General features: G+C 51.5%; 2 protein-coding genes across 6 annotated transcripts; one reads left to right on the top strand and one right to left on the bottom strand.

Moving 5' to 3' along the window:
- Positions 1 to 2,385: 2,385 nt before the first annotated feature.
- Positions 2,386 to 15,334, bottom strand: POLL (DNA polymerase lambda). 5 transcript variants are annotated; one of them, XM_064463999.1, is made up of 9 exons: positions 15,239 to 15,334; positions 13,573 to 13,716; positions 13,008 to 13,305; positions 12,174 to 12,342; positions 8,737 to 9,060; positions 7,977 to 8,150; positions 6,881 to 7,009; positions 4,707 to 4,875; positions 2,386 to 4,317 (listed from the first exon to the last, which is right to left on the bottom strand). In XM_064463999.1, the coding sequence occupies exons 2-9, from the start codon at positions 13,694 to 13,696 to the stop codon at positions 3,953 to 3,955; spliced, it is 1,752 nt and encodes a 583-aa protein (XP_064320069.1). In that variant the 5' UTR covers positions 13,697 to 13,716; positions 15,239 to 15,334; the 3' UTR covers positions 2,386 to 3,952. The 5 variants fall into 5 exon arrangements, with proteins under 5 accessions (XP_064320069.1, XP_064320070.1, XP_064320067.1 ...); XM_064464000.1 differs by lacking the exon at positions 15,239 to 15,334 and adding an exon at positions 15,235 to 15,238; XM_064463997.1 differs by lacking the exon at positions 15,239 to 15,334 and adding an exon at positions 14,881 to 15,228.
- Positions 15,283 to 23,745, top strand: DPCD (deleted in primary ciliary dyskinesia homolog (mouse)). The gene is made up of 6 exons (XM_064464002.1): positions 15,283 to 15,393; positions 16,494 to 16,574; positions 17,236 to 17,360; positions 18,191 to 18,324; positions 22,267 to 22,369; positions 23,549 to 23,745. The coding sequence occupies exons 1-6, from the start codon at positions 15,330 to 15,332 to the stop codon at positions 23,651 to 23,653; spliced, it is 612 nt and encodes a 203-aa protein (XP_064320072.1). The 5' UTR covers positions 15,283 to 15,329; the 3' UTR covers positions 23,654 to 23,745.
- The last annotated feature ends 155 nt before the right edge of the window (positions 23,746 to 23,900 follow it).

The raw sequence follows: 23,900 nt of genomic DNA, 5'->3' as shown, positions 1-23,900 counted from the left end.
CAACCCTGCATGTGGACAAGCAGGGTGGCTAAGGATGGGTGTCCTCCCTGCAGGGTAGGGAGCAGGGTGGGAAGAGTTGCCTAATACTCAGCGCTGCAGCAACTTGGCTGAGGCGGCTTCTTCCTTTCACCCTGCGGGCAGCGAGAGATGCTTGATGTGGGGGCAGGAATTGCCTGAGCCCCAAGTCTGGACCCACCTTGGGGATGCAGGGTGGGGGGGGGCCGAGGGGCTCTGCAGCAGGAGCTGAGCCTCTGTCCTGGCTCCCCAACTTTCCACTCAGACTCTTAGTGCTGCTGCGTTTGAGTTTATTTTTAATTTTCAGGATGATCAGACTCACAGCTAGGGAGGGCAGGAAGGGGGTGTGCTGGGAGGGGGAATAGCAAAGCCCCTTCCTGGGAAGCGGGAACCAGACAACACCTCATTAGAGATGCCTAAAACCGTCTTTGCTCACCCTGCCTGCACCGATCCTGGGGGGTCAGCACCCACCTCCTCCCAGGCACCCCAGGAGCCCCATCCCTTGTACCTTCTTCACAAGGTGGCATCCTGGTGTTTAGAAGGGGCAGAAGCTGTGCTGGGGTAAGGGGGTGGCCACATCCTGCCCTGCTGCAAGGGCAAAAGGGGGGTCTTAGAGGAGCACATGGGCTCAGGGGATGCCGGGCTGGAATTAACCTCTGGCTTGGGGTCTGCAAGCGACTGGGAGGATGGAGGGCAGGATTAGGGGCACAAGGAGGAGACTGTGTAGGGCAGCTTTGTCCCCTCCATGCAGGGCAGGAGGAACTGCTCAGTGCAGGGTGACACAGTGGGCAGCATGGTCCAGCTCCTCATGTTTCTCCCCTTGTACCAGGATGAGGGAGAAGCAGGAGCCTTCAGCATCCAGAACTGTCACCCCCAGCTGCTCTGGCGAGCCTGGTCGTGCTCCTTCACGTCCTGCCCCTTTGCATCTTCTGCAGCTGCCCCCAGGGGAGATGACCCCCGTCCATCCTTGGCCCACCTGGCCGCAGCTGGCCACAGGAGGGCCCTCTCCGCCCCCTCCAAAGGTCCTGGGCAGGGATTTGTGCGGTGGGAGGGGACAGACACCAGAGCCCTTCCCTCACAGAGCAGGGGGCTGGCAGGACTTCTCCCCCAGCAGCCTCCACATGGCAGGTATGCACTAGGGCCACTCTCACTGCTGTCGCCCAAGGGGTTGGGCAAACAGTCCCACCCCTGAGCAGCCCCAGCCCCATCTGGCCTCCCCCCAAGTAAAAGCAGCACAAACTGCAGGGCCAAGGCTTTGATGAGGTGCTGTGGAACCCATTTGGCACCAGGGTGTGAGCTGTGTCCCTGGAGAGGGGGGTGACAAAGGGGAAGGAGCCGGGGGCCAGCAGTGTCACATCTCCCCCACCTCCAGTGATGGCCCCAGCACATGGCCCTGGTGAGAGGGGCAGACCCAGCCCTCCAGGAACAGCTCGCCCCAGCAAGCAGAGCTGGAGGCATACTGGTGTTCACCAAGGGGCTAAGATGAGCAGCCCCATACTTCGCTCCCTGCTTCAGCCCAGGCAGAAACAGGCCCATGGCCAGGGCTGCCAGCCATAAGGCTCTAGGAAAAAATCCTCCAGGATCAGCCCAGCAACACTGCAGGGAGAGGGAGCCCCCATCCAACCTCCCTTTGGGGCAGGACTATCCCCAGCCCTGCATGAGGCCAGCTGTGGCCATGCCCAGCCTCCCTGGGTAGTGAGTGCTCCCCCTGGACTTCCCCAGCCTGGTCTGGGGCTGGCTCCCCTCCGCCCCTGGAGAACCCATCCCAGCCTTCGCTGGCTCTGCCCCAGCCTCCGCCTACCCCAGCAGCCCCTGGCCCTCTCCAGCTTCTACATCTCCCTTTTGAGCCAATGATTCTCACTGCTCATCTCCATGTGCTCCCTTGGCTTCCAGGCTGTTCAGACTCCCCTTGGAAAACCAAAGCATTTCCATGCTCAGGAGACTGAGCTGTGCTCCAGGCACAGAACAGGAGACAGAGCAGCAGCCAACTCCCATATACCCTACTCTTTGATGAAATATGGAAAAGCTGACAGAAATTCCTTCCTGACTCCACACATGAAGTAAGAGCTCAGCCCAAGGGAACTCAGAGCTCAGGAATTGCTCCTTTCTCTGGGCACAGCCAGCCCCAGCTCAGCCACGTGGCCAGCTGGATGCCAGGACAGAGCCAGGTCCCACTCTGCCACGGGAGGCTGGTGGCCAGCAACTCCCTGCTCTGAGAGCCAGAACTGGTGACCCAACAGCATGAAGGTCCACTGCCTTCTCCCTGCCTGTACTGAAAACAGCGAGACAGGCCAGCACAGTGGCGGCCCCTGGTCAGCCAGAGAAAAGAGTCCCAACAGTTGCAGGGCAGAAAGCAAAAAGACAGAGATGTGAAGGAAAAAGAGAGAAGGGATTTATTATACTTCAAATTTCAAAGCACAAAGACATGCCAGAAGACATTCATTTCCATTGGGTGTTCAGCAGAAAGGCTGGGCTGACAAATGACACTGCTGGGGTCAAGGCCTCCCCAGTAAACACCCCAGCCCCGCTACTGGTGCCCAGCAGCCACAGCTGACCCTGCAGCAAGAAACTGTGCAAACCCACCAGGTTTTAACGCCCTTGTGCCTGCCCTGGCAACAAACACGCAGCTTGTCATTGCACATTACAAAGACATGGCAGAGTGCAGAGCGGGGGTGGCCGGGTGCCCCACGAGACAAGAGAGCAGGAGGCCAGGCCCAGAGACTGGCCAGAGGAAGCCCTGGGGTTCTGGCACAGAAACACCCGCCATGGCGTTCCTGGCAGCCAACGTCGCAAAGCAGCACCTCTGCCAGTGGGAACCACTGCAATACCCATAACGGAAAAAGAGCACTGCGAGTCTCTGGGACATTCATCTCCAGAATATAAAAACAGTTGAGGTTTCCTGAGAAATAAAATTCACTCCCATGCAACTGACATGGCCAGCACACGTGTACCTGTATAGACACAGACTCACACTCTGATCAAAGGCCAGATGACTCCATGGCTTCCACATCTACAAAGCAAAAGCTTTGCTTTGCCCAAATTAGAACTAAACTGTCTCCTCATGCTTCTCTGCCTCCGCACCTCTTATGCACAAACACACGGCCCTGCTGGGTTATGTTCAGTGCCATTACATTCAAACTCTTCCTGAGCACAGCTCCCCTGAGCTGCAAGGTCCGCTCCTCTCCTGCACTGAGAGGAAAGGAGCCCTTGGGGCCATGGCGGGGGGATCACAGCTTGAGGATCCTTGGCACACGATGGGCTGAGAGCAAGCAGGTACAGCACATCAGGTCCCTATGCCTTCTTCAAGGCTCACCTGGCACTAGGGGAAGCTGGTGGCAGTCACAGTATTCTGACCCTGTGCAGTGAGACCCACCAGAGGACACAAGTCAGCTCAGATGGAGGGAGGACACAGCAGCAGCACAGTGGAACCCTTCATGATTCCAACAGTAGCAATTGCCAGCAGTAGTGAGAAGGGGAAAGGCCTGTTCCAGGGCCAGACCCTGGCTGCCTTCATACACAGCTCAGGGCAGAGATTTTTGGGTGTCTGTGCACAAACACAGGGGAAGGCGCATCCCACTTCCCCTGTTCCCAAGCACTGGGAGAGGCTGGATCACAAGGCTCTACAGCCCAGCCTTCTGAAGCTTCGCCAGAGAGCAGGGCCAGGGTAGCAGGGTAGCTGATGGGCAGCAAGCCCTTCTGGTAGCCAGTGGCTGCCTGTGGCATCAGGCAGCACTTCCAGTGTGGTTCCAGCCCGCAGCCTGTGCTGGGTGAAGCCACACAGCTCTGCCAGCAGCAGGACCCTGTGCTTGTGAGGACTCCCAGTTTGCTGGGGTGTGTTCCCCAGTCTGCAGTCACCACAGAGCACTACTGGGGAAACCAACACCCTTCAAAACAGCTGCACGGCAGTGGGCCCAGGGTGCTGGGTGACAACCAGCTGTCACCAGTCCCGTTCTGAGGGCTCCCGGTAAGGCAGCCCCAGCTGAATGAAGACATCTCTCTCTGTGGGAGTGGGCAGAGTGTGGCCAGATGCCACCTTGACGCCTCCAGGGCCTCGCATCACAGCTGAGCTGAGGGCATGCTCCGAGAGGCTCATGCCCTTGGTCTTGGCCAAGGCCCGCATGGAGCGGTTGAAGTGAGCTGAGCCAGTGAAGTAGAGCAGGGCACAGGCGAACTCACTGTAAGGCACCACGATGATGTCAAGCCGGCGGTGATGCCGGGCTGGCCCGGGGAGGCGGCACACCCCCAGGTACTTCTTCTGATCACCATTGTCCTCCTGACTCACCAGGTCGTCTGTCAGGAAGCCTGCGGAGAGGGAACAGGCAGAAAGAAGCTGAAGGGCAAAGACTGACGCATTCTGAACTCCCCACTGTCCAGAGCGCAGCTGAGGTGACTCATGACGTGCTGTGAGACCCCAAGGGTAACCCAGCCTCAGCCCGGACAGCATCACCCAGATAGGAGAAGCCATGCTGAGCTGCAGCAATACTCCCTCCTTAACACTGGCTGCCAATGTGCCACTGGAGCAGGGCCAGGGTCAGGACCAGGGGCAGTACTCTAAGGACTTACAAGATGTCCTGTCCTTGGGAAAAGTGATTAGCTGCCCTTCAATGAATGCCATTCACCTCATTACCTCCTCAGTTTGACCATGCTAACAACAGCTTCGAGAGCCATGTGCCAGTCCCCAGCCCTCTTACCGCTCCTGTGGAGGCTGTCAAGGAGCTTGCTGAACACCCCGCGGTGAGACTGACCATCTGGGTGAGTGACCAGCACATCCACGTCTCCACAGGTGGGCTTCCCCCGACGGTAGGAGCCACATGCGACACACACGAGCCCAGGCTTCAGGGCCAGGGCAGCTTGTCTGACCTCCAAGAAGAGAAAGAGGGATGAGGGATCAGAGACCAGTCTCTTCATGCCCTTTCCATCAAGGCAGCAAAGGATCTTGTGCCTGCCTTGCAGCCTGTCCTGCATCTCCAGGGTCTCCATACAGAATAGACAATTGGCAGGCACAGCAAACTGCCCCACCAAGGAGGCTGTCCTGCTGTCAGGAGCCATGTGAGCTGGGGTGACCTCCAGCCAGTCCTGCAAATGCCCAGCATACTGCCACACAATACAGTGATCCACCATGGTGCTACAATCAGTCATCAGCTCTTTAGGGCACTGGGCTAGAGCTGGGTTGGAACAAGCAGGAAGATGCAGCAATGTTGAGGAGACAAAGTGTGGCACAACCTCTTAGAGCCTTGGGTGTCTGAGACAGCAGGAGAGGTTTGTCAGCTCTCCTGTGGGCCACGAGGGCAAAGCTCACCATCTCTACCCACAAAGAGAACTGGTTCAACACGAGATGGTCACTGGTCCTGTTTCAGAAGCAGAGATGGGCTCACGGAGCGTCTCCCCGGCAGGACCCAAGACAGCAGAAAATCTGCAAGTGTCCTTTGCAGTCCACTCCTGCCAGGAGCTTTGCCTTTGTAAGGGAGCTGGGCTTCGTGACCCAGAAAAACCACAAATGTCCCAGCATTTTAGACCAAATGGATGCCAACATGCTGCTGCCAGCAATGACACATATAATCAGAACTTCCCCTGATGCAGCCACCCCCAGCTCCTGTTTTGTGCACAGTGCTAATTCTGATGGCTTCATTCATTAAATGCTTAAGAAAGGCTCCTAGGTCCTTGGACAGGAGTAAAGTATTCTTAGTCTGATTGTGCCAATCATCCTGCTGGCAGCAAATAATTAGGGGCTCAGCAATTCCCAGTGACGAGGCCATCACAGAGGCTGGGGTTCAGGAAGGCAGTGTCCATGCCCACAGCCCCTTGTCACTCTTGGGGATCATCCTTCATTAGCAAGAGATAAACCCATTAACCTTCGCCCCAGAGGTGCTCCAAGAAGCCACAAGCCTTTCTCATGCAGAGCAAGCCCTCCTCTGGTGTCCTTGCCCCCCTTCTGGCTTTAAATGAAGATTTCTAGAAAACTCCCAGCCCCACCCAAGAGCCTAAAAGCTCCTCAGATCTCACTGTGACAGGCAGCACAGACAGTGACTAATCCCTCATTCTCTCTCCTGGGCCTGGATCAGAGGTGTGTGCGTATAGAGGGGAGTGCAGTAATCCCATCAAGATAACAATAGACCCACCCCCATGAGCCAGCTCCTCGACCCAGCCTGCCTGGGAAAGGGACCACTCACCACCAAAATGGCTAATCCGGCACACGGGACTGACACCCCAGCAGGAGCCTGGCAGGAGTGTATTCTTTGTGGCCAGGCCCTGTGGCCGAGTGACAGGGTCACGCTGGCTGCTGCTTCCATGGTGACCAGAGAGCACAGCGGTAGCAATGACTGTGTCCCCCAAGCTTTCTGCTCACATTAGGGTACACTGGCTTAGCACCCCATAATCCTGGAGTGCCATGGTATAGTAAAGCAAGCAGCACATATCTGCAACCTGAATCCCCTTCATTTCCAGCAGGGATATCCATCTCAATCTCCCCACTGACAGCCAGCTCACAGGGTGCTCAAGCTTGCTTTGGAGAAGCAGCATGAGGGAGACAGCTCGGGGGCCTTGGCTGAAAGCATACATCTCAGAGAAGATGAGAGGCAGGAAAGGGGAGCTGGACACCTCCTCATCCCACCATGCCACGTGCAGCCTTTTTCAAAGCAGTGTGTAGAACTGACACCTGTGAAGTATCCTCCTCCTTGTCAGGCACTCAAACTGAACCTTCCTACAGGGCAAAGGAGGTGCCTTGTGTGCCCATACCCAGAAAGGCTCCCCCAAGCACTGACCCTGGTCAGAAGAGAGGCTGAAGAGCTCAGCTATAACAGCATGCACCCTCCTGTCAGGTCCCAGCAGCTACTCTACTCCGAGGGCCCGAGGCCAAGCTACTCACGGTCTCTTCTATTTCTGCAGCTTCCTCCCGAGGCATGCGCTCCAGGAAATCTGCATAGTGCTTCAGCCCCACAGCTTGCTGGCTGGTGAGAGTCGCCTTGGTGCGGATGTCATCCAGCGTCCGGAAACCCTAGAGCAGACCACATGATGATATTCAAACATCGACTGAGACTTTGCTCTTCAGATACTTTCAAGCAAGACTTAGGGAGATTATATTTAATCTGTCTCAAGTCCAGGCCAGTCACAGCTTCTGAGATCACATGTAGAGATCACTTATGGCCTCATTCCTAAAAAAAAAAAGATTTAGGCAATCCCGCTACCCACACACACCTCTAAATCTCCACCCAACAGTGACTCTGAATCTTAACTAAACCTAGCAGAAGGCTACTGTTCCTAAGGCACTGTGTTCCTACAGCCTGAAGGAAAACAAGTGATGCAGGTAAAGGAATAACACCCACAATATCCCAACGAGGGAAACCCTACAGTGTGAACACAACCATATTTTTAAGACAGCAAAGGATCCAGTTGTGAACCAAACACTACATGAAACCAGGCTTCGTTAGCTCTATGCTCAGGAAACAAATTTTTTTAAAGAACAAAACCACACAGTAGCCTGGGTTGCTCACGTTCACACAATTACTTTAACCTCATTTTTACAACTGCCAGACAAGGTAGACGGCTGCTCTGACAGCTACAGGAGCCAGCCAGGCCAACAGGCCAGCAACTGGATCAAGAGTTTCCATGGCCAAGATGTCCTGGCTTAAGCCTGGCTCTTAGCAGTGTCATTGCAGTGAGCAGGGTGAGATGAGCTCCAAGCAGCAATGCTAACGGAAGAGGCAGCGTGTCCCCACTCCTCTTATTGCACGTCTCTCTTGCCTATCCTCCACCCAAGCTCAAGTCTCAGCCGGTTGCGCTCCATTCTCCCCAAACACACCCACAACGGGATCCAGCCTCACAGCGCCTCCCATAACACCAGACTCAAATCCCATTTGTGGAAACTGGCAATTGGAAACTATTTGTGAAAGTAATTCTCCTGCACTCAGATGCAGCCTTCAAACCCTAGTCTGAGAACCTCCTGTGTAAGGCACAAACCTTACCTGCTGGTACCACATCTGAGCTGTCTTGACCCCTGCTCCCCAGATGTTGGAAAACAACTCCAGCACAGGCACACTCTCACTGATGTGATCCAGCTTGCGCAGGTGCCCGCTCTCCAAGATCTCCATGATCTTCTCTGCCATTCGCTTCCCAATCCCAGGGATTTTACAGGCCTCCTAGCAAGAAACCAGAGCCACTACTGGAAAAGCGAAGGCTGGGAGCTGCTACCCACTCAGAGCCTAGCTAGCCATTTGATCGGTGACTGATACATGGCAGGACTAGTTCTGACTGCTGTTCTTTTCTCTAGGCCAGGTTTACATGGCTACACTGATTCAATCCCAAATGGAAACGGACAAGCATGAAGAACAGGACTAAAACCCTAACACACTGTCACAGCCAATCAGGCCTAGATCCAATTAGTTTATACATTATCTCCAATGGTGGGAGTTGCTGATGCCGAAGAGGAGGGAGAAAATGTCCCTGCATTGAGCCTAGAGAAGGCATTTATCTCATTGGTGCTGAGATTTGGCCATAAAAAGACTCAGACTCCCCTCTTCTGCTCATCTGAAAACACTGCAGGTGGTCAATAAATACAACTCACACTTGCTGCACAACTTCCATCAAAACTCTCCCACAGGCAGGAATTGCCAGGCCTGAAGATAAGCTATTCCATGTTATAGAAAGAGAAAGGAATCTGGCTCATAACAGAACTAGGATGCTGGGTCTACCTCCCTGCTCCACCGCCCTGGGAAGCTGTTTTACCTGGTAGGAGGTGACTGGTTTGTGGTAGCTCTTGAGTGCATTGACGGCTTTGGAGTAGCTCAGAGCTCTCCACTTGTCCCCCTGGACCGAATAGGCCTTTTCCAGCACTTCCAGCTTCTCTGTGATGCACTGGTTGTGATTCTCCTTCTTGCTCTTGGATGAATGGGCACAAACCCACTTGCTGGCAGGCTGGGCCACTGCAGAAGAGCTGTCACTGGTCTCCTCTGATGATTTCACAGGGTAGTGGCCAGAAATCAATGCTTCCAGATCTCCCTGGGTGACACTAGCATCTTCTCCTTCACTGTCTCCATCATCAGAGACTTTCTTTAGGGAGAGGTAGAAAAGCAGCCATGTGAGAATAAGCGCATGCCTCACATATGTCCCTTTGGCACAGGCTGCTCCTGAGAGTAGGAAGTCAGAGCACTAACTAACCTCCAGGGCATGCAGTGCTCAAATTGCCATCTCTACAAGCGGTTAGTTATATGCACACCATTGCTATTCATTCTCCAAGCTACACATGCACCCCTTGAAGCTACATGCACATCTCACAAAGCACAGGAGACTAGAGACGGCTGTCCACCTGTGATCCAAGCACACACATATCTCCTATAGCCAAGCCCCTGAGACCTAGCTGAGGTAAGACATTGGTTAAGTGAGCTACCACTGCCCGCATCACAGTATGACAATGCTAAAATCCCCAGCTGGGGGAGATCCTGACTCCCTGCTCCCAACTGGGAAACCTTTCGCTGGTCTGGTGGCTGCACAGACACATCTCTCACATTCAGACTCTGCACCTTCCACCCCACGATGCAGATCACAGGAGATATGCACTGAACTCTGTTTTTGCACTGAACTCTTTTTTCATGTTACAGACACAAAATCTTAACAGGGCAGTAAATTACAACCCCCCTATTTTCCCCATGGCTATCTGCAAGAGAAAGGGGGAGGAAGGAATGACACAAAGGACTCCACATTCCTCAGTGACAGAAGAAAGAACCAATGTATACATTTGCTGATACCCTTAGCATTAGGATGCCTCTGTGTGGACTTAAGAAACAAAGAGCCTTAGCTTCAGGTAACTAACAAAAGGGGATAGAAGTGGGAAGCCACACAGAGGCTTTGTAGACTGCTTTGCTCACTGGGGTCCCCCTCTCTCCTGATGTATAAACACAGGAGTTCTCTAAGATCGAAGAGCTCCAGTACCGTGGAAGTAACCCTGAATGGCATGGGACTGTCTGGGATCAGTCCAGCAGTTACATGTGGCACACAAGTCCTGTTATGAGTTTCTGCAGAACGTCAACCTAACTAAGGCAGAGCCATATCCTCACAACCTCTGGTTCTCCTGGCTAGGGAGGTCTGGAGACACAATTCCTGCAAGATACAGACCTGAAGACTTTAGGCAGAAGAGGCAGGATGCTTCCCTTTTATAACTCTGAAAACTGGGTCAGACTGAAGATTTTCTAGACTACAGCAGCTTTATTCACCTTGAAACACAACTCCCTTAAGACACTGCTCCCTCTAAGGGTAGCAGAGCCTCAGAGTGTTCAGATTGGTTAGTAAGCTCCTTAAAAGCATTTAAGGAACATGTTATCCAAGCACAACACAAACAACTCTGCAGCTGGAGCATGCAACCCCCACCCTCTTGGCCAGCAGTGTCACATAGGTGAAATGGCACGTAAACCCCTGACTCTCTACACTTTGCCAACAAATCTGATGGACTCTTTACAACCATATGTGCAAAAACAACTAGTCCCATGAGCCTCTAAAGATAGACCAGGAACCTACAGCAGCTGACTTGCTAGAGCTAGGTGACACTGGGATGTCCATGGTTTTTATGGAGCACAGCACAGGAGCCAGGATAGCAGCTGAGGCCCAGTAGCTGAGGCAATACACTGCTGAAGAGGGAAGCAGGCAGCCTGGGGTAACAGCCCCAAGGTTCAGCCAGTGAATAACTGGGACCACTCGCAAAGGCTGCCTTGCAGAAAACTACTGCATCCAGATGCCAGTCACACAGTGGTTGCTACAGTCTGACTGGTAACAAGGTTTCCTCACAGGAGTTTACATCCAAATGCAGAACCCCCAGAGCAGTCCCTGTTCAGTATGAAACTGGCACACTCATCATCTCCTAGAGAAAAAATATCCACCCAAGCTAGAAAAGACTCTGTGCTTAAAGGGAAGCTACTTCTAAGCTGAGAATTCAGCTTCAGCTTTACTGTTGTAGCTGGGTCTTAAAAGCACTTGGCACGGTCTTTAATGCATATCCTGTGGGCTCTCTTCTTCTCTCCAAACTCACATAGTCCTAAGCTGGGGACAAAGGATTTTACTGAAGTGTCTACAAATATTGCTTTTGTGCACAGCCTAACAGGAAATATCATTGCTTGAGGGGATTTAAAAGAAAATAAAAGGCAATAAGGCTTCAGACTCTAGCAGCTGTCTGACCACCCAAAGTAAATGTGAGCAGAAAGCAGGGCAGATACCGCAGGATCCATAACAGTACACAACATCCTTTCTCCCATTAAGTGTGAGATTTGTTAATAATGATTGTGACTAATTAGTTACAAGAAACAGCAAAGATGGGGTAACTGCAAAGGTGATGCAGTTAAGTAGCAGCCAACTCTGCCTATAGCACACTGGATAGTAAGTCTGGGGAGAAAAGATCCCCCCCTACACATATTCAAGGGAAAGCCTAAAACAAAGGACCCCTCAGTGGACTGCCAGTTAGGGGGTAACTACAGGTTTTTGTGAAACAAAATTTGGGACTGCGTTAGAAAACAGATGCCAGCATTACAAGGCAGCTGCTGCTCTAAGAGGTCTGGGGTAACTTTGCTACAGATAGATTTGAGCGACACCAATGCCCAAAAAGAATTCAGCAAACTTGAGCAAAAATACAGAGAAAGGAAAGAAAGGTAATGGCAGGTCAGAGAAGCTGACTCACAGCAGAGGCCACTAATAACCCAACATAGATATTTTAAGAACACCGCCACAATCATTCAAGTGGCAACCTGATCCACTGCACATGTGTCTGAACAGGGTTCTTGCCAAGGCATGGAGAACGGGTCAGTACAGCTCAGGCAGGAACACAGGATGAAATATCAGAAACAGCTTCCTGAAAGGGAGATATTCTCAGCCAGGGAATATTCCTCAAAAGGATGCAGGGAAACATGATCATCAGAGTGAGCCTTGCCCTAAACAGAGCACCAGGGCTGCTTCAGCTAGAAATTTAAGGGGTGTTGTTTCTACTTTTAACACCTGAAAGGGACAAAGAGAAGCAGTAACCCTGTCCAAGGCCTGAGCCTGCAGCACCAACCCACCGAAACATCCAAATACTTTCTCATTGTTGAGAAAATCTGGCCTTGTACCCCTGCAGGGATGCTTTTAGCCAGGAAAAGCAGCATGCAGGATCTGTTCACAAGAAGGGCCTGGATGGGAAGCCTCACCTCAGCCAGCTGCTGCTGTCCAAGGGTGCCCAGGCCTCGCTGTGAGGAATCCTCCACCTGTGCTTCAGTATTTGGTTTCACTGCTCCTTCCTCTGCTGGGGGCTGGATCTCCTCACTGCCCAGGACCTGTTGCTGCTGCTCTTTCTGTAGTTGTCCCTCCTCCAGGTACCTGCCATGGATCAGATGCCTTAGTATATGAGAAGCAGGACTTCTCAGCCCCCAGAAGTTTGACTGAGAAATCCTTCTGCATGTTTTGGGGTGGACCAAACAACCCATATGAATTGTATCTCTCAGATCACAGACTGGTTACTCTGGTTGTGGCTCGATTCCCCAGTTTCCAACCACCTTTCCAACCTGCAACTTCCACTCCTATCTACCTCACTCTTAGACTCTCTCCTAAACTTTGCCAAAACATTTTGATCCTAACCTGTGGCTGCCTGCTGCTCCATTCCTTATTTCCTCTTGTGCCTAGTTGTCAATTCTCTCTAGTTTTCATCTGCAGTAAGTAAGAAACAGCATTTAATCCTCAGCACTTTTAAAATAAATCTTGCTATCACTGATGGATTAGGAAGAGGTGCTTTTAGCACCTGTAGAAGTGACAGGACTCCTGTTAATGCTTCTGGACTCCATTCCATGTTTTGCTACCCCACAGAATGGCAACTGGTCATAAAGTCACTAAATTTCACAGTCTGTATGGGGAAAAGTGACTTTGAGTTGTGCCCACAGGAGCTGCAAGGAGTTACAGTCGAGATTTTGAGCAGAGGCCAAATTTTAGTGCTGTTCAGTTTAGGATAGAAGCGCTGTTGGGAGGAATGACAGTGTGGCATTTCATACCTGTGAGGGATAAAGACACTGTAGCCAGCAGTACTCAGCAGCTTCTGGTCTCTAATGCAAGCACTTAGCCAGGATGCCTTCACTAGCTGCAACCCTGAAGGTAGCTTGGCTAATTTAAGGAGCCGAAAGGCCCGCTCACAGTCCATGTCTTCAGCCACAATGACATGTGTCACCTCTGAGGAGAGCTGGTTGTGTACAACACCCCCATTCTGGACAATCTGCTTGTGGAAGATCTCCGCCCTGGCTTGGCCAATGCCAGCTTGCAACACGTAGGTGGTGACTGGTTTCAGCCACTCTCCTGAGGAAAACAGAGGGGCAGGACCTCAGTGACAAGAGGAACAGTGTCCCAAACCAACAGGGCTACATATGTCACATAGGACTTGATGGCACAACAGTGGCAGGCAGTCTTTGGGGGGGACCAGCTGGACACACCAAAGCAAGCTGGCCATGATCTCTACAGAAAACACACTCAAGCACCAGACAAAGCCTTTTGGGGAACAGCATCTCCAGTTAATAAGCTAGGGTAGGAGTATTATATTCCACGTCATGGGCATGTAGGACCTACCCTCAGGTATCTCTGCTCCTTCCTCTTTCGGGATCTTTCGAGGGATGCCTTTCCCTGAGTCATCCCTCACCTTCTTCCTTTTGGGAAAGGCTTTGACAATCCCTGGTGGCTCCATAGGCCTCATGGGAAGTTTAGCTGCAATTGCTGCAAACCAATAAGAAAGAAGGAGGTTGTTTAGAACAGTGTTACACAATCACAACTTAAGAGTCACTCATTTTGCTTGCTGTCTTTGTTGGTTGGAGTTCTCTTCTTGTTGTTGCCTTCCAAAAACTCTCAACCTGAGGAAGGCACCTGGAAACAAAAATAGCAGCCCACAAGGTCAGAAAAATCAAAGTTAGAAACCACCAAAAAGTCACTTAAGATCCTGTTTGAATACCTTAGGAACCACTAAAGATGAGTTCTTATAATAGAAAGTATTCAGCTACTTTAACATTTTGGGGCTCCTTCCTGCCCAGCCAACAGAAGCAACTTTATTTCCCAGATATTTCTTAAGCACATTCCCAAGAGAGAAATGCCTCTCCTGTCAGAGCTGAAATCCAGTTACCAATGAGAAGAGATAAAGCAGCCGATTGACAGCAATCAAGTGTTCCATAGAGCCACAGGAAGAAAATCCCTAAGCTGGCTTCAGCTAGTAACAGTAAATTAGTAAAGATTGACTAACCAAGTTCAGTACAGGTACAACTGTAGCTTTACTATCACAAGCCTTGCAAAAGTGAATTTCAGAGCTTTAACTACCAGCCCAGGCTACCAGGAAGTTCAGTTTTATGTAGCCCAAATGAACCCCTGAATTGCTGTATATCCCAACAGCCCCTTCCAGCCACCTGCAGCGTTAAGTCAACACCAACCTGGTTTCCTCTCTGTGCAGCACTTTGTATTTTGCTCAGAGGTTTCCCACACACAAGCCAGCACAAACATATCACATTAAGCCTGGAAGAGCTGAAACTGGTCCCACCCGGCCATGTCCTCTCCCTGTGGTCACCTTCTCAACTGAGTGCTAAACACAATCCTCTGGAAGACCAACCCAGAGCTGGACTCAAGCCCTTGCTTCTCTAAGGAAGAGTTCAGCTTCAGGGGAGAAGAAATCCTACTACATTTCTAAAACTCAGCTTCACAGAAATGCTTCTGTTTTCAGGACGTTTTACCAAAAAAGCCCTCTGAAAACAGTAATATTTTTCGATTAGGCAAACAGAAAAAATCACACCAAAACCCCCCAGGGTTCTAGGTGCCCAAGTCCTTTTCAGGGCTTGGAAGAGTGGTTTTAAAGGCGATACTTAAACTCCTCCAACACAAAACACGCACGCCAAGTACCGAGCTTGCCTCGCCAGCACCCTTAGGCCACGAAGGCTTCAATGCCGCCACGCCGGCTCGCCCCAACACCTCGGGGGCAGGAAACCATTCCCCGGAACCCTCGGGCTGGGACCGAGACCGGGGGGACGACGGCAGAGGGGGGAAGGGAGGAAGGGGGGACCCACCGCCCCCGGCGCCCCGGCCTGAGGAGGAACGGCGAGAGGGCCGAGAATCCCCCACATCGGCAGGGCGGGGAGCAGCAGGAGATGCTCGGAGCCGGGACCCCAGCCCCGAGGAGGGGAAGGGCCCCCCGAAGGCAGCGAGGGCGCGATGCTGGGGGAGATGGAGTCCGGCGCTGGGCCCGGCCGAGCTCACCTACCGGCCGGGGCGGCGGGAATTGCTTCCGGGTTGGCGGCCGGAAGTGTCTCCGTTGCCGTGGTGACGGGCCGTGGTGACGGACCCCGGCCGCCATGGCGGTGCCGAGCTGGCTGGAGCGGCTGCGGGCCGCCAGCAAGACAGCGCTGGTGCAGGACGGTAAGTAGCCCCCTCCCTCCCCCTCGACGTGTTTTGGGGTCACCCTGCAGCGCGGGGGGCGCGGGTGGGGGGGGGAACGGCCCTGTGCCCGGGAGAGGCCCCCAGCAACCGACACGGGCCCTCATCGCGGGGACACGGCCGCAGAGGCTGGGATAGGTGGATTCCTGGTTATCCCGAAAAGCGGGTTCGTTCGCCCCGTGTGCGACACCCCAAACTACATGCAGACCAGAGGTATTTTATTCAATTAAGTTTTGCGCGAAGACGGGTGGTAGGTGGTAACCCACAAAGCTAGCACCCCACACCGAGAAACTACCAAGGTATTTATGCAGTTAAATGTGTCATACCCCTCAGCCAATAATTAATGTCTTTCTCATGTCAACTTAAAGGTATAGCTCCCTTTAAATTTCCCACACCTGGTCAGAGAGTAAGGGGCTTATTTGAGTTTTCTGGCCTATAGGTGTGATTTTTAGTATTATAATGAGGATAGTTCACCTAAAGGACACTTAGTTTTAGTTCTTATCAATATCCCAATTAGTTGTTCTTGACTATACACTTTATCACCCAGTTCTCAGCATCTTAAAGGGGGACTATAGGAAAGATGGGGGCAATCTCTTCAGCAAGGCCTGTTGTGACAGGACAAGGGGTAATGGTTTTAAACTAAAGGAGGGTAGATTTAGACTGGATAAAAGGAAAAAAATTGTTTACAATGAGGGTGGTGAAGTGCTGGAACAGCTTGCCCAGAGATGTGGTAGATGCCTCATCTCTGGAAACATTCAAGGTCAGGTTGGACTGGGCTTTGAGAAACCTGATCGTTAAAGATGTCCCTGCTCACTGCAGGGGGGTTGGACTGGATGACCTTTAAAGGTTCCTTCCAACCCAAAGCATTCTATGATTCGATTGTCTAAGGCTGGATGTTAGTGTTTATCAGTGTCTCAGCTCTCTTCAAGGATACAGTTGTTAAACAAAGTGCTTCCCTATCTCTCAGCTCTATTCTGTGGCCACCACATTGTTTTGCCAGGCTCACGTGGTTCGTTGTTATTACTTAGAAGAAAGTTCTATTTTCTTCAGGATAACACCCTCACCCCCTGGCTTGTCTCTAGGGAAGCGGAAGATCCACTACCTGTTCGAGGATGGGAAAGAGATGGCCGAAGAGTATGACTTGAAGACCAGTCAGTTAGTGAGTAAGTGATGCTTTCAGCTGGCCCCCAGCAGACAAGGGTTGGGGCAGGACTACAGCACATGTGGCAGCAGGTCTGCCCTCACAGGGCTGGGGTGTTGAGAGGCACCACATGGTAAGGAGCAAATCACCCCAAATATTCTGGGAGATAAGCATACCTGTAGGGACATAAGTATGGTTCAGTTTTGGCCCCGGGCGCTCTGACTTCCATGGAGTAGCAGACTTCACTTTGGCCCATGATCTCTCCCATACAGCTCATCTGTAACAACAGACTTGGACGGACTGAATGGGATTGCCATCTTGCATAGCCAGGCACTGAGTTTGTAGCACATGCTGGGGGTAAAATATGCCTTTTGGTGGCTTCTGCAACCACTAACAAGTAAGGTGTTGGTCATGGATCTTGTCCAAAACCATGTTAGCTGTGGCATGGCACCTGTTGCAACCCCACCATGGCGTCAGCTCCAAGTAGCAAAAAAGAGACTCAGTACAGGATTTCTGACCTCAGGGATAGACCAGCTGACAGATCCACTCACAGCAAAGTAGAAATGACTGGAATTAAGATGTGTATCTTCATATCATCTTGGCATGCTGGGCAGCTTTGGCAGTTATTTGTTGGAGTTGTTGTAGAGCCAAATAATGAAAAGCCGCCTTCTCCCTTCCCACAGGTAGAAAATGGCGAGAGAAGAACACCCTTGGCGGCTCCGGCAAGTGGCAGGTTGAAGTGGGAGAACCAACATCAACGCTCCTGGGACCACTGGAGTCAGAGCTCATAAAGGAAAGCAGCTCCAATGTATGTAGAGGTCTGCAGGCATAACTTCACCTAAAACTACCTAGTCTTGGGCTTACAGCAGTAGTTAGTAGACCACAGATCACTCACCGCCCCAAGAGACAGCCTTAACCTGCCCAGCATGCTGCTACAAATCCTCCCAAATATATGGGCTGGGTAGAAAGAGAGCACAGCTTAGGTTCTTTTGGGGTCTTCAAGAGATTTGTGGTTTCATTAAGTAGAGAAACCGTACTGCTGCATTCGCCAACCAATATTCTGGCTTCCAAAAAAGTAGGTTGAAAGGAAGGGCAGTACCAGGACAAGTCAATGGGTGGAAAGCAGAGACGATGGCAATGAAAGGCTGACACAGGCAGTGCATAGCAGGCAGCTCCTTAACACAGCACTGCCTGTTTCATCTTCACGTCCCACTAGCTTAGGGGGCAGAGGTTTTAGTCTCTCACCATCTTTTCTACAGGCCTGAAACACAAGCACAGCCCTGCACAGTGAATTGGGGCAGAGCCAGGACTGAATCCAGCCAGTCCCCAGGGTACGCAGAGCTCAGTATTCAGTTGCCTGTGAGGAAGAGGCCCAGTTTCCCTGTAACCCTGTACTGCAAGACTCCCTCAGTGGACACATTCAGCCTCCTACAAGCAGAGCAGGCCATGCCCTGGGTAAAGGTAGAGCAGTTCTGGCTCTAGGAAAGCGATGCTCAGGCAGTTTCTTGAGTTAGTTCCTAGTGCTCCAGTGTGGAGGAAGAGCTACTCCCATGTGGAGCCTTTCAAGGTAGTACAAGAAGAAGGGGATGCGGAGGAGACAGCTGGAAGGGACTTGCTAAAGGTACTTGTTTGCTGTAGCCTGTCTTCATGAGGAAGGATACCCTGAGCAGCTTCCAGTGGCGGATCCGTAACCTGCCCTACCCCAAGGAGGTCTACAGCGTCTCTGTGGAGAAGGAGCAGCGCTGCTGTGTTGTCCGGACCACGAACAAGAAGTCAGTAAGGACAGCACTGCCAGTGCTGACAGTCCCTCAGGGTGGGCTAGCACAGAGAGCAGACTACTGTCTGCACGTGGGGGGTTGTCCTCTCTTGCCTTCTATCCCTAGTGTGCAAGGGCTGAGGGACCCCACCTTGCAGCTGTGTGTCTCCTGCTGTCCAGTTTCCACTCCCTACTGCCCCAGACACATTTACAGTACAGCCCCTCGAGCTCTGCACTGGCCTTTGCAAACTTATCTCACAGTTCCAGCAGCATGGTGTTTGCTCTGTTTTACCCTGTCAAATGTCGCTCCCTTAGAAAAATATAGAGCCTCGCAGACCTTTTGAAGCTAGAGCATCCCATTTCCTCCTTCTGACACAATATGATCAAGTCATTTTGTCTCAGAATGCATGGAGCTGCAGGATACAACAGGTGCAGCAAAGTCATGCACACCCAGGCAGACAACCTGTCCTGTAGTCATAACACCAATGACATGATCTGGAGGTAGCAAGAAAAAAAAAAAAGACAGACTGAATCTGGAAAGGAAGCACCACAATATTCTGCCAAAAGAAATTTGAGATGGGAGGGGAAAAAGGAAAAGCCTTTAAGCATCATCTTATACTGTATCAGTACATGGCATCTCTCATGGAATGAGGCACGCACTGTGCCCCAAAGCATTTACAACCTCAGTGAGATAAGCCAGAATGAGCAGTAGTATTGGCGAGAGATAGCAAGGAGCGAGTATTAGAATAAGGGAGGATACTGGAAGATAAGTGAAAGCTATTTACAAATTGGGATAGTATACCAGTATGGAAAGCTGGGCAGGCTCTCTCTGCTTGCCTTTCCTCTCCAACATCGCTGCAGAACAGAGAAGGGTCAGACTCATGGGTAAAATCAACCCCAGTGTTTCCTAATCTGTCCCCTGCCCTCTTTAAGCTGCTCTTTGTAGCTGGCTGTAGGTGGTGCTGTTGGCAAAGAACTGCTCCACTTTGGCTGCTGAACCCTTTCAGATCGCAGAAACCGAAAGTCTTCAGGCAAGAGTTTATCACATCAGAGGCCATGGCAAGGGGATCTTTGAACTGTGCACACGAGCACACCTGGATGCTCAAAAGCAGCAGAAAGCTAGACAGGAGGAAGGGGAGTCTACCCCATGAAAACAGCAAGCAATTACAGCTCCAGTACAGAAGGATGCTGGCCTAAATGCATGCAAAAGGATTCACAGAAGAGCGGCAAAGATGAATGAGATACCCATCAGCCACATGTGGATATGCATACAGCTAGGACAGAAAGGGCATGAGCCTAAGCCCAACCTTATACTATCACATACAGTCTTATCTACTCCCACTCCTACTAGCAGTGGTGTGTATGTGGGAACTTCTTTGCCTGCCTAGGTGCTGTAAGGTTATAACGTATCACTGAGGCTTCACCTGCGCCCTACCTGACTTCAAGCTTTTTTGGACCACTCAGGAAAACAGGACTCTGTCACAAGTGGTTGACACCACACTGGTCAGCTAATGTCAGAGAGCGCTGAAGGACCTGACAGCCTGCTTATGAAAGTTAAGGACTTTCAGAATTAAAGCTGAAAGTCTCCTCACTGGGGACAAGAACTACTTTGCTGTCAGTAGGGAGCAGGGACAGACTCCAGCACCAGAACACTTAGTACAGGCTCTGAGATATCTTATATCATTTCTCCTGGGTGTCGGCCAGGGCAATGCACCACTTGGCAACTAATTCCAAGATAGCAACAAAGGCATGGAGTCCACAAAGAGAACGCACATCACTGCGGGAGAGAAAGGAAGCCTCAGAGCCTCTCCAGCCCTTGGAAGTCAGCCACGCTGCTTCTGAGCAACAGAACTCTGCTGTCGGCCAGCCAGAGGCGCAAGCAATGGGATGGGTTGCCAAGTCACTACTGAGAAGCTCAGGTCTAAATTCTCAGCATACCAGTAGCAGTTTTCCCTACAGGCTGACAAAAAGCGGGTTTCCAGTAGGAAAATAACAGAGGTGACTTCACATATGCACTGTGGATCTCAGGCCAGGACCCAGGCTCAGAGTGCAATACTGCCCTTGGCCATGGGGTGAGAGGCGAGGGCAGAGAATCTGCCTGCCTCAGCAGGGATAACTGCCCATCAGCTACCTCCCCAGCCCAGACAGGAGCTCTTCACTTCCACCAGTCAATCCCGTTCCCTCTGGCCACGGCAAGGGCTGCTCAAGTGGGATTTGCTTAAAACCTCTTGCTGTAAAATAAATCCATTAAACTAAATTCTAAAAACAAACCCAGAAAGCCACCTCCCCAAACGCCAAACCTGATTCAATTATTGTAGCGAGAGGCAGTGGTAATGTTAGGAGGAGGAGGGGGTGGCCAGGCAGATCTGGTTTCCTTTGATCTTGTCACAGATTTTAGTTTGAGGCCAGCCAAAGCCATTCTTCTCCCCTTCTTCTTAGTCCTGGGGCAGCAGAATGCTGCCGTTTCATTGATGACTCCCAAGGCCCTTTGAAACAGTGGTTTTTTTTCTGTGTACTGCTTTTTTTTTTGTCTAATCGGTAAGAAGTTAACACTTCCTTAACATGTCTTTGTGTTCATCTAATCTCTGCTGTTTAACCTTTGACATCTCCCTTATTATCCATGTCTGCCACCTTTTCCAAATACCGACAGCAATGACAACACAGAACGGTTTGAGCCCTGCGGTAACAAGCTGCTTACATTCCTCCCACTGCACCAGGAGAGCCATTTGCCCTTTGTAGCTGTTTTCACCGTGACTTGGAAAATAAACTGCAATTTGGGCAGAGGTAGCTAGAGAGGCCAAGCCTCACACAAAGCCAGCTGAATGGAAAAGAACCCCTCATGGCATGACAGCAGCCGCTGCCCTCCTCTGGGCACCTCAGTACCAGCTACAGGCCAATTCCTTGGAGACAACTGCCCGCTAGAGTGCTGGAAGAGATTAAGAATGCAACCGTCCTTCTACATGGGCACAGGACCACCAGCTGGTGTATTTGGTGCAGCCTCAGAGAGAAGCAACAGATGCAGGGCAAGCCATGCCAACGAAGAACGGTCTCAGGCAAACAGAGACACAGCTTTACAAGCATCTGGTCCCAAAGTCTTAGAAAATCTCTTAGCTGCCTAGACAGCTTATAACCACTCACTCCAGTTCTACCTGAAACATATTCCTTTTCCTTCATACTAAGCAAAGCCCAAGGTTTTGTTGGTGGAGAGACATAGGATGGATAAGGAGCTGGCAAAAACCTCTCTGTCCTCTGCTTGGGTATGAGAGGTGATCAGGAAACTGGGATAGAGACAGGCAAAGAGCAGCCAGGGGAGCTGGGAGCACACAAGAGCACCACAGCCATCATGGGGGCTGTAGGGAGACACTACAGAGCAGAGGCTCAGGTGACACTGGGCAGCTACACCTGGAGCTCTGTGCCCAGGAGTGTGCCTGAACACCAAAGCAGGAAGCGATCTGGGAAGCACAGCAAGAGGCCAAAGAGGCGGGTTTGGGAAGGACTGCAACACAAAATGGTGCGTCACTCAGGAAAGTCAGTCACAGGGCAGAAGGGCTTTGGACAGCTTTTGATAAGAGCTAATGGAAGCTAATACTTAAAGGGAATGAGAGGCCATGAGCAGGGACAAAGACAAGAGACACCTCTTGGTAGGGCTGAGCAGTCTGTCCCTAACTGTGTCTGACAGTACTCAAGGGCAAGCTGGAGGGACCAAGCCTGCTCTCACACACCAAAGCCTTTCAGGAATTTGCCAGCTCTGATTTCCAGTTTGAAGGTTTCTTTCCAGTGCTCCTGTCAACCTGGGTGCACCAGCAGGCACACAACATGGCACAGGGCCCTCCTGGCAACACTGAGAGGTCTATTGTCCTCATCTACACCTTGTAGAACAGCACTCCATAGCTCAGCACTGCCACTGGGGGAACAGGAACCCCACCTTCCTCATTTCTGTCTCCTCTCTTATTTGTAGATACTACAAAAAGTTCTCTGTTCCTGACCTGGACCGATACCAGCTCCCCTTGGATGCAGCTGCCCTGAACTTTACCCACGCCAACAATACCCTGATCATCACGGTGAGGTTTTAGCCACATAAAACAGCACTTCGCCCTTCTCTTTATTTCCACAAAGAAGTTAAAATTCTTACATTTGGGGAAATGAGGCAGGGCAGGGAGATCTGCTGAGGGTCACTGATGAGCCCCCTTCCCAGTCACACAGTCAGTGGGAGTTTCAGATTACACTGAGCATGCTGGCACTAGCCAGGAGAGCCCAGGCCACAGGAGGGGCCCTGCTTGCTGCTCAAGGTGACTTGCAGGTGGAAAAGTGTCTATCATGCCCTATTTTCCATGTACCCCATCCCTCAGGCCTGAGCGAGCCCCCACTCTCAGTAACAGCAAGTTTCTCTGGGCTCAGAGTGTAAAGTGTTAAGAGTCCAAGGGCCTGCTGAACTTAAAGTCTGTGAGACCTCTCAAAAAAAAAAAGAAAAAAAAAAAGAAAAAAAAATCACCTCCTGGTTTGTGCCAGAGGACACGTGGAAAGGATACACTTCCACACACACGGCAGAGGTGGGAGACTAGCAAAATGGGCACTTACCTGTTGCAAGGAGCAGACAGAGGCAGAGAGATGCTTTTCAGCAGCAGGTGCTCATCTTCTTAAATGCAGAAGTCAGCTACCCAGCGTGCATCCCCTCCAAGGGAAACCCTGCAGCAGAGTTGGGGGTGCAAGTGCAGGGGAAATAGGCCATGAGGAGCACCTTGAGTCCTGAGCTTCTGTTTGCTACGGGCCAAACCCTTGCCAAAAAGCACCTGCATCTACCACTAAATTGCAGCTGGGTGAGTGGGCTCTGAGGGGAGGACAGAACAACTGCAACTCTTACTTCTCTGTCTGCCTTTTAAGAAAAAAAGTGTTATCTATATATATGTAAATATATATATATAAAAACACATGTGAGCATGCAATCAGCAAGCACACCAGGGATCTGCCTGACAGCTTGCCACAATATTCCAGAGGGGTTGGTGGGGGCCAGGACTCCACATGCAACTGGAAAGTTTTACTTGCACTGTAAAAGACACTCTTGGCCAGTGTCCCTGGCGTGATGGCACCACCTCTCCAGACAGGCTTTGGAAGGAGCTGGGAGCAGAAAGGCCTCCCTTGGCAGGGGGGCCCCAGCTACGCTGGTAGCACCTGGCCCCAGTCGGTCTGCTTGGAGCAGAGGCTGAACATGAGTGCTAAGGGCATTTCTCTCTGTCCTACAGTACCAGAAGCCAAAGGAGATCCTGGCTGCAGAAGAGCAGCTGCAGAAGGAGCTGAAGAAGATAAAGGCAGCTAACAATGGGGATGGTGATTGTAAGACCCAGTAGGCAGTGGCTGCTAAGAGGCTGAAGGGGGCAGCTCTCTGGCATAGCTTCAAGGTATTTATTTTGCCTTTTCTAATAAAAATTAGTCCTCTTAATAGAGCTGTTGGGAGGAATCTTTGCAGGCCCAGTGAGACAACAGGGCAGTCAATCTCTTTACTGCCTGGTCTGCTGATTTATGCAGGCATTTATGATCCTCTGAGTTGTGGGAAGCTGCAGCATGCAAAGGAAGTGTGCCACAGCCAGCAGCCCT

Source organism: Phalacrocorax carbo, chromosome 12 (assembly GCF_963921805.1).
Source record: "Phalacrocorax carbo chromosome 12, bPhaCar2.1, whole genome shotgun sequence".
Classification (NCBI taxonomy): Eukaryota; Metazoa; Chordata; class Aves; order Suliformes; family Phalacrocoracidae; genus Phalacrocorax; species Phalacrocorax carbo.
This window is presented reverse-complemented; position numbering and strand designations above follow the sequence as displayed.

Coding starts and splice junctions, on each gene's coding strand:
- POLL (XM_064463999.1), bottom strand. CDS start 13,696: ATGAGGCCTATGGAGCCACCAGGGATTGTCAAAGCCTTTCCCAAAAGG. Junction 9,061..12,173: donor GACAGCAGCAGCTGGCTGAG/GTGAGGCTTCCC, acceptor CTCTCCCTAAAG/AAAGTCTCTGATGATGGAGA. Junction 4,318..4,706: donor TGACAGCCTCCACAGGAGCG/GTAAGAGGGCTG, acceptor CCCTCTCCGCAG/GCTTCCTGACAGACGACCTG.
- DPCD (XM_064464002.1), top strand. CDS start 15,330: ATGGCGGTGCCGAGCTGGCTGGAGCGGCTGCGGGCCGCCAGCAAGACA. Junction 17,361..18,190: donor TAAAGGAAAGCAGCTCCAAT/GTATGTAGAGGT, acceptor TGTTTGCTGTAG/CCTGTCTTCATGAGGAAGGA. Junction 18,325..22,266: donor GTCCGGACCACGAACAAGAA/GTCAGTAAGGAC, acceptor TCTTATTTGTAG/ATACTACAAAAAGTTCTCTG.